This window comes from Zingiber officinale, chromosome 7B (genome assembly GCF_018446385.1).
Source record: "Zingiber officinale cultivar Zhangliang chromosome 7B, Zo_v1.1, whole genome shotgun sequence".
Taxonomy (NCBI): Eukaryota; Viridiplantae; Streptophyta; class Magnoliopsida; order Zingiberales; family Zingiberaceae; genus Zingiber; species Zingiber officinale.
In genome coordinates, this window is record NC_055999.1 from 43,042,910 (window position 1) to 43,052,469 (window position 9,560).

Genomic DNA, 9,560 nt, shown 5'->3' on the forward strand with positions numbered 1-9,560 from the left:
TGTCTAGTGTATATTATTGGAGGTATCATGTTGATTATACCCGTGTAGTGTATGCACACGTGTCTGGTGTGTACTATTAGAGAATCATGTTGATTATATTGTGTTGGATCGAGAAGCGCTAGAGGGGGGGTGAATAGTGCTCGTGGCTTTCACTTTTCGAATTCGTAAATCATACAAAAAAATAACAGAGTAATAAGCAGCGGAAAATTAGAACAAGCACACAGACACGAAGGAATTTACTTCGTTCGGAGCCTGTGACGACTCCTACTCGAAAGCCCGCGATCCTTGATCGCTTTCCGTGGGCAACAACTATAAGTTCGAATAGAGTACAAATATTACAATTAAATACAATTTGAAAAAAGGACAGTTATACCGACAACAGTATAGTAATCTGAAGATTTCGGAGCTCCGGGTTGTCGGTGTCAAGTCGCAGCACTTCCGGGTCGTCTTGTCAGCAGCTAGTTGCAAAGGGATCGCTTGAAATTCGTTGATCTAAGCTGTTGGTCAAGACCCTCTTATAAAGGGTGTTCAAGGCGCCTCCATCAAGCTCTAAGGCGCCCTGAATCCCTAAGTATTATCCCGGAAATGACTCTGCGATGAAGCTTTGACCGCTGCCTTTTATCCATCTTAAGGCGCCTTCATCACTGTCCAAGGCGCCTTAAGCCACCTGTTCAAGGCGCCTTGAGCTTCCTTCAAGGCGCCTCCAACCCTTCTGGACAGCTGGCTTCGGCTCGCACCCGAGGCGCCTCCAAGCTCCATAGAGGCGCCTCGGAACTATTCATCCGAGGCTATTCTTTGCACTTTGGTCCCTGCAAGATACATTAATCCCAAATATACCCTGCAGCACAAAGTTAGTACATAAAACATAATAATATAAGTGAACAACAATCATCGGACTGTCCGAGTCTGACTTCGGGTTTCCGACCAGAAACCCTAGGTCGACCCGACGCTTACTGTTCCCTCTACGGGGAACGCGTCCTCACCTACTTCACTCAGGAGATTTACCTGATACCAGTGTGATCCTCCAGATCGACTGGACTTTTGCTCGGCGCTCGATGCTTCCGGACTTTCTGTTGGACTTCCGCTTCCCGGCTGGTCCAGTCTTTCACCTGGTTCGCGACACCAGGACTTTCCACCTAGGGTTACCCCCCTAGGACTTTTGCCTGAAGCACTCGATCCACCAAGACTTTCCGCATAGGGTTACCACCCTCTATGACCTAGGGTTACCACCCCCTAGGGTTTTTACCTTGCCTAACCACAGTTAGAGTTTTTGCCTAAGTACACTTAGGACTTTCCTGCAATCTCATTCAGACTGTCAGATCACCACACACCTTAACTTTGAATCCTTTGCCATTATCAAAACTCGGGTTCAATCGTCGGATGCTTCCCGCACCAACATATTGTACCTATGTTGAGGGAGTTGTTGCATTGATAATCATTGTATCGGTATCATGGTTATTTACATTATGTTCATCATTGCACTATATGCATGCTGACGACTATTACTCCTTTGTGGTATGAGCTAGTTTGACGACTATTGCTCTCTTGCGGTATGAGCTAGCTTGACGACCATTGCTCCCATGTGGTATGAGCTAGTTTGACGACCATTACTCCCTTGCGGTATAAGCTAGTTTGATGGTCATTGCTCCCTTGCAGTATGAGCTAGTTTGACGACCATTGCTCCAATGTGGTATGAGTTAGTTTGACGACCATTGCTCCCTTGTAGTCGGAGCCACTTGACAATGATTATTATGCATCTGGATTTGCATGTATCCTATTGACCAGGGTTCCCTTCTGTTGTAGGTTGAGGTCAAAGTCAGTCGACGGTTAGTGTTATATCCTGGGCTGCCCACAGTGATCTGTGGTAGAGTGATCTCGCGCAGCTTGTAGCTAAATAGCTACTCCAAGTGATCTGTGGTAGAGTGATGTCGCACAGACAGGAACCCTGATATTTCAGACTGCCTACAGTGATCCGTGGTAGAGTGACTTGCACAGCCTCTAACTAAATAGCTAGATGTCTTGGTCACTTGTATTTTCTTGTGGTGGAGCATCACTTCCATATATGATGGTTTGCTTATGGTTTTATCATCGGGTTATTATACCCTGGGCTACCCACAGTGATATGTGGTAAAGTTGCGTAGCCCATAGCTAGATAGCTACTTCCTGTCTGCCCACAGTGATCTGTGGTAGAGTGATCTCGTGCAGACAGGGACCCTAATATTTCGAACTACTCACAGTGATATGTGGTAAAAGTGATCTCGCAGCCCCTAGCTAAATAGCTAGATGTTTTGGCCACTTGTGGATTGTTTGTGGTGGAGTGTTGCTCCCATATACTGTGAATTGCTTGTGGTGGAGCGCTGCTCCCACGTACGATGGATTGCTTATGATGGAGCGTTGCTCCCACATATGACGAATTCTTGTGATGGAGCGTTGCTCTTACATTTGGTGATCTATTACTGTCTTATTATACATGGTTATATTGTTATATATATTGCTTAGGTGTTATGAGCAGATTTGTTGCTAATCCCTAGTGATTTACTGATCGTTATATTATGTGTGTTAGATCGATACTGGTATGTGTGTTTATCATGTCATTTATGATCATGATCTTATTTCCCTACTAAGACTGTATATCTTTGATCGCCTTACATTTTTTGTCCATGCACTACCATGTTCTTATTACCTGTTGAGTGATCCACACTCACCACCCCTTATACTGATTTTTCTTTCGCCAGATAACAAGTAGATGATGGAGGAGTTGCTTAGGGGATCGCCAGTCCCACGTCACATCTGAGATTAATTTTCTACTGCTATTTTATTTTGTGCTATTGGTATTTTGTATTTGGATTTGGTATTGTGTTATGTTCTTTTATATATGATTTTGAGCCTTGTGGCCACTTTAATTCATTTTCGGATTTTATTGTGGTGTAAGTCATGCCGGCATATAGACAGCCTATTATCTTGCATGGTTTGTGTTTGTACTAGCAGTGTAGGTTGTGTATTATTTTTGTCTTTCGCTGTGTTTTTAGTATAGTCATGTGGGTTGTTTATTATACAATTGCGTGGTTATGTTCTTTTCGTTCCAGCCATGTGGGTTGTGTATATAACTGTATGGTTGTGTATGTTCCAGCCGTGTGGGCTATTGATAGCTTATGAGTAGCCTTGTAACATTGTATACATGTTTCATTTGTCACTGCTACAAGTGAGGTGCTGTCCGATTTTTATTAGGCAACCTTATAGTCGGGACGTGACACCTATAATTGACTTCCACTTAGTTTGCATACTTTTAGTTATGATTATAGCAATTAGATAATAATTGAATTAAAACATGCTGAGTGTCAGCGCGGTACACTACTTATCAGCATGATCAACACAAAAGAGATTATCTATGTTGATTAATATTCAAATTTGATACTCTATCATAATGCTATGTTTTGATTGTGCAGACCGACATAAGACAAGATTTCAAACCATGATGTCAAGTCCAACAAGAAAATCAGAATCAAACCTCATCCATGGACGAAAATGAGTGTGCTAAAGAAAGTTCACTTGATGTATACAACTAATACTAATTGGAAAATAATTAGTGTGATTCAGCATTGACTTTCTAATTTGATTAACACATCTAGTTAGGATACAAGTGTGATAACAAGTAAATTTGGTATAACCACAAACAATAAACTAATTTTAACTATAAATCAAATGAATCTCCTCGAACATTACCTTTTGTACCCCAGATTCTCTAATATGTAAGAAATGAACTCCCATAGCTCTACTGGTTCGTCATTTGTAATAAAAAATGGCTGCAATAGGGAAATGAATAAAAAGTAGTGCATCAGCTGTAGTTTGTTCAGATATATGAAGCATGAATTTTCCATCCAGCAGAGTGCATGCTAATACCTTTCCAGCAACAGAAGCTGGTGACGAACTAAGAGCAGATTCCACAGAAAGGTTGGCATGCACCACATTGTCTATGTAGGTGCAATCACAAATATTTTTACCATTTCCTATGACAAACTGGAACAAAAGCATCGTTACATGGATGTGAGGAAAAAAACCCATAACATTTCGACTATGTAGATGTACATAAATTAGTCATAATATAGTCGACTTACAAGAAAAGACAAATAGAAGAAATACTTCAAATTTTCACCCTTGAAATAAGTCTTATACAAGCCTCATGGTCATCTTTTGATTATTTTTATGAACCTACCATCCTCTTCTATATCGCCTTAAGCATTTGTTCCCATCAATCAATCATTTTGAAAGTTCTACCTCAACTATGCCAAAATAATCATTTAAAAGTTCAAAATTAATCAAGAATTGAATTATAATAGACATGAAAATTTCACTTTCTACAAACATTTACCTATTTACGACTGTCAAGAAATTCAACTTATATGTATAAATGCACTTTCATAGCTTATTGATCTGAGCAAAGCTAAAAATACCAACCTTAGTGCAGGACATCAGAAAAGAAATCATTAATTCAGCTATTTGTAGAACTCTAATCTGTTCAGATTTGCTGAATTCCTATCAGCAAAAAGGTGAAGCTTCCAGTTCAATTACATAATATAGACTATATTTATGTTGATCTTTCCACTCCATCAATATTCACTCAAATGAGCTTTTTCCAGGCAATAATTCTATCTAAAATTGAATTGTGATCAGATGACAGAAGTCACAAATGGATCCTGCAAAATCCATGTTAATAGAACGAGATTGAATAAATTTTTTTTCAAGTAAATAGAAATCAATGCATGATCAAGGAAGGAAAATATATGGTTAATTATTTGAAAGGGGCTAAGCCTAGTGATGAATCTCTGTTTTACTCTCCCATGCCAGCTAACCATTCTTCCGTCAATACTAGAACTCATATGTGAAAAAACCTAAAAAAATCTAATTATTCTATTGAAAAAGTATTAAAAAAAATGAGGACACGGAATAGAATATTCAAATAATTGAGTTCAAGATAGCCATCTCCAAACCTTCGCTATTCCAGATCTAGCTTCCTTCACAATAAAGTGCACGAAATACGGGTCTTCTGGCCCAAAAATAATGCTTGGCCGTAGTGCGCAGGTCAACAAGTCATCCATTCCATTAGCACTCAACACCAATACCTCCACTTGCATCCGAAGTTCATTTATCGCATCCTCATACTGATGAAGATCAACAAAACCTTTAAAACGCATGTCTTTCCCCGTTAAATTGCACCGTAGCTCTGTAAAAATCAGTAATAAGAATAAAAACTAAAGCGTCCAGAGGCACAAACCGCATCAGGGTAGGGCAACGACTCGTCGGCGTCGCAAACATCATTCTCCCCGTCAAAGACGACGTCTGCGGAGCCCGTATACACGAGGCGCCGGACGCCTGACTGCCGGCATGCGGAGATGAGGCTTTTGGCGGCGATAACGGAAAGTTCATGGAGGCGCGGGAAGTCCCCAACTGGCGGCCGCGAGGGAAAGGAAGGGAGGGGATCAACGAGAAAGACGGCAACAGCGCCAGCGACGGCGGAACGAAGGCTAGAGGGATCGGTGACGTCGACATGGCAGTAGGATGCCAGGTCTGGGTGGATCGGGCCGGGAGAGGGAGGGGGGAGGGTGTCGGCGACCCGGGCGGTCCAGCGGCCGGAGCTGAGGAGGGAGGAGACGAGAGATCGACCAAGGAATGTGGAATGGCCAAAGACAACCGTGCAGATCGCGAGATCCGCAGAGGTCGGAGGACGGTCGGGATCGGCGATCGCCATGGCGAAGTCAGGCGAACAGGAGTAGAAGGCGAAAAAGGCAACGGCTTTATAGCAACGTAACGGTAGTTTAGCAAGGTCTGAGGATCGGGTTCGCGAAACAAAACGATGAGCGATATTAATTAGGTTTTGCCAGTTTAGGATTTTGTGAAAGGAAGTAGCCACGAGCCAGGCAGCCAGCAAGAAATAAAGAGCAAACTAAAATTTATTTGGCTAAAATCATCTTATTCAAAAAAAAAAAAAAAATTGAATAAGCTTTTCCATTTTCAATTAAAATCAAATGAATATTTTATTTAATATAAATTAATTAAAATACCTTTACATTATCAATAAGATATCAACTTATGGGGCGTTTGGTATGAGCATGGGAATAGAAATCGGAATGAGAATCATTATATTGTGGAATAGGAATGGGTATGAGCATGGATATCACTCTTAAAAGTAATATTTGGTTAGTTGCATACTTTTCTATCGGAATAAATCAATATTTCCTTTTTTACCCTTAAAGGAAAATAAGAGAAAAAAATTAAATGTGAGAGAAAGATGAATGTGAGAGAAAAATATGATGAAAGAGAATGATGAGAGAGAAAGTGTGATGAGAAAGAATGAAAAAAGAGAAAGTGTGATGAGAAAGAATGAAGAGAGAGAAAGTGTGATGAGAGAAAATGAGAAAAGAGAGTGTGATAGAAGAGAGAATGATGAGAGAAGATGAGAGACAAAATATGATGTGAGAGAAATTATGATGGGAGAGGATGAAGAGATAGAAAATGTAATAAGAAAAAATGAGGGGAGAGAGAGTGTGTGATGAGAGAGATTGAGGAGAGAGAAAGTGTGATGAGAAAAAAAGAGAACAGTGAGTGTGATAGGAGAGATTGAGAAGAGAGAAAGTATGATGAGAGAGAAAGTGTGTTGAGGAAAAAAAAAGGAGGGAGTGTGACAAGAGAGATTGAGGAGAGAGAAAGTGTAATGAGAGCGAAAGTGTAATGAGAGCGAAAGTATGATGAGAAAAAAAAGAGAAAAGAGAGTGTGATGGGAGAGATTGAGGAGAGAGAAAGTATGATGAGAGAGAAAGTATGATGAAAAAAAAAAGGAAGAGAGTGTGATGGAAGAGAGTGAGGAGAGAGAAAGTACGATGAGAGAGAAAGTGTAATTAGAAAAAAGAGGAAAGAGAGTGTGATAGGAGAGAGAAAGTGTGTGATAAAATGATGAGAGAGAAAATATGATGAGAGAGAACAAGGATAGAGAAGTGATATGAAGAAAAATAAATAAATAAATTTTGATATTTGATATTAAGGGAGAAAATTTTAGTTTTAGGTCAAGAGTATTTTTGGAATAAGAGAATATTTTGATTGATGAAAATAGGGTAATGGCTCATTGAAGGGGAGGTACATGAGAATGAGTTATTACCCAATTTTAAGGATTCATTCCCTTATTTGTATTCCTATTCCTATAATCTAAACATTAACAATGGCAATCAATAATTCTCATTTCCATTCCCCACTCCTATTCCCCTAAACCAAACACCCCCTTAGAATTTAATAAAAATGATAAAAAAGATTAATGGAATAATAAATATGGTAAAATGAAGTTCTAAAAACGAAAACTCTAAGTGTAGCTTTATACGAGAGTACTGGACTACTCACATATTTTGTTGTGGTAGTATGTTATGTAAATACCTCATGATAATTTTGATGTGATCAATCAAATCAAGTTAGATTCTGTTATGATTTGATCCTTGTGTCTAAGTGTGCACAAGTTTAGGAGCACAGAAAGTCAAGCAAAAGACGTAGCTAGTGAGAAGGACGACACAAAAGAGAGTCGACGGGCTCGGTACATTCGAGGAACGAGGTTCTGCCGAAGATTATGCTAGCGGATGAGAAGGAAGCGCGTGGCGGTTCTGAGGGACGAGAAGCAAGAGCAAAAGGTTGTTCGAGAAGATTGAAAAATGGGTTCCGGTGAGCCCTATTCTGAATGGTTGAAATCATCCAAGCGAGCAGAGTCGGAACGAGAGCCCGGACTAAAAAGTCAACATGGAAGTTGACCTAAGTCTGGGCACCTAAACCAAGTCCAAGCGCTCAGACAGTCCTAGCACCCCAACCTGGTCCAGGTGCCCGAATCAAAAAGTTTATCGAAACTCAACATGTCGCGATCCATTACGATCTGGATAAAATTTTATCGACGTCCAGATGCCTGAAACCCTTCTAGGCGCCCCAATCAGGACTATAAATACAGCCCTGATCCGAAAAGGTAAGAACACTTGTAATCAATTCTATTTGAGTTTAGCTTTGTAATTCAGTGTGTCAACTGTTTTCGTTAAACTCTTGTGAGAAAGAAAGAGAGAAGGAGAGTGAGAGGAAGAGAAGAGAGTGTAAGAGAGAGAGATTGAAGAGAGAAATTGGTTTTGGGGGAAGATTCTAGGGTTTCGGTATTACTATGATGCTAGTTAATGACCCTATAAATTTTTCATTGACCTAACTCCATGCTTACACTCGTGTAGGGATTCTAACTAAAGTCTGGTACAACCTCGCATAGGTTGCACCATAGAGTTAACAATAGTTCTAAGGCCATTAAGTAAAAAAATAACTCTAGAAAGTCTGGATAAAGGGATATCCTAGGGTCTCCTAGTCATACAATCGCTAAAGTTATCTAATATACTTCCTAATGATAGATTAATGATATTAATTAGAAGAGGTAACCTAAAAAGTCTGATTAAAGGGATACCTTCTGTTACAGAGTCTCCCGGTCATACAATCGCTAGATTACATAAGTCACTTGCTAACATTAATTTGAGAAAAAAAAATCCTAAAGCTCTAATTAGCCTCTTTAGCAAATGATTGGTCGCTATATCAAGGCCTCCAGAAAGTGGGGTAATATCGATGCCCTTTGTCACTAAGGGCACAGTATGTCCAGAAAGTAGATATCCTCTATCATTAAGGATCCCCTAGTTATCCAGTCCAGTCAAACTTAACATAAAGACAAATCCCTCACATCTACATTCATGCATCATATACATATTTTTGTCAAACATATACAAGATACAACACACATAGAACAAATTATAAACACTTCATCGAACAAGAAAATAAACAAATACATAGTTCATGTATCAACAACATATCATGATTACTTCCTACATCCTAAGAATCAGAGGCCTACTCTATAGTAAAGGATTTACAAATCAAAGACAAAATAAAGCATTCTTACAATCCAAAATGGAAGATAGAGGAGAAGAGATGCTTAGCGTTGCATTGTCGATGTCTTTAGAAAATGGTGTTACTAATGCTTTCAGCGATAGACACTTACCTGCCACACATAAGGTTCATTCCCATAAAGTGTTATGTAGTGTCTACATAAGATTTTAAAGGAGTACTTGGTATCAAGAGAAACATGATAGGTATTTCTCTAATAACCTAACTCGATTTCAAAGGAGTACCTTATCAGTTTCCACTTATGTCAACTATTTTTATCTCATATTTTAATCTTTATTCTCTTTAATGTGCAATGCTTGAGAAACTTGCTTATTCACATTTTTTTTCTAGAATTTTGATTTTTCCCAATGAGTACCATGATTCGAGCTTTCTAATAACCAAAATGCAATGAGAGATAACCTAGGAAACAAGAGTACTAGTCCGATTCTATGAAGCATGACTATTTTTGAATATATCAACTATCAAAATCAAGCATGATGTGACAAAAGATCCTAAATAACTAGGCCAACACCAAAACTCTTACGGCAAAAATACTACTTAAGTTATACTACTACTGATAAAAGAAAATAGATCGCTAAGCATACTTATACTATCATAAGAATATAAAG

The 9,560-nt window shown here is 39.3% G+C and overlaps 1 protein-coding gene across 4 annotated transcripts in view; it reads right to left on the reverse strand.

The window, feature by feature from the left end:
* The window catches only part of LOC122005708 (3beta-hydroxysteroid-dehydrogenase/decarboxylase-like), a 29,716-nt gene extending 23,817 nt beyond the window's left edge, over positions 1-5,899 (reverse strand). For 2 of the 4 annotated variants that reach the window (XR_006118469.1, XM_042560838.1), the window contains exons 1-4: positions 5,273-5,896; positions 4,989-5,159; positions 3,901-4,017; positions 3,724-3,803 (exon numbers count right to left, since the gene is read on the reverse strand). Coding sequence is in view for 3 of the 4 variants with exons in the window: in XM_042560838.1 (XP_042416772.1) it covers positions 3,724-3,803; positions 3,901-4,017; positions 4,989-5,159; positions 5,273-5,746 (842 nt within the window). In the remaining variant the exon portion in view is untranslated. Of the gene's footprint in view, positions 1-3,723; positions 3,804-3,900; positions 4,018-4,988; positions 5,160-5,272 lie in introns of all 4 variants that reach the window. The other 2 variants (XM_042560840.1, XM_042560841.1) reach the window with 2 other exon arrangements.
* Between the last annotated feature and the right edge of the window lie 3,661 nt (positions 5,900-9,560).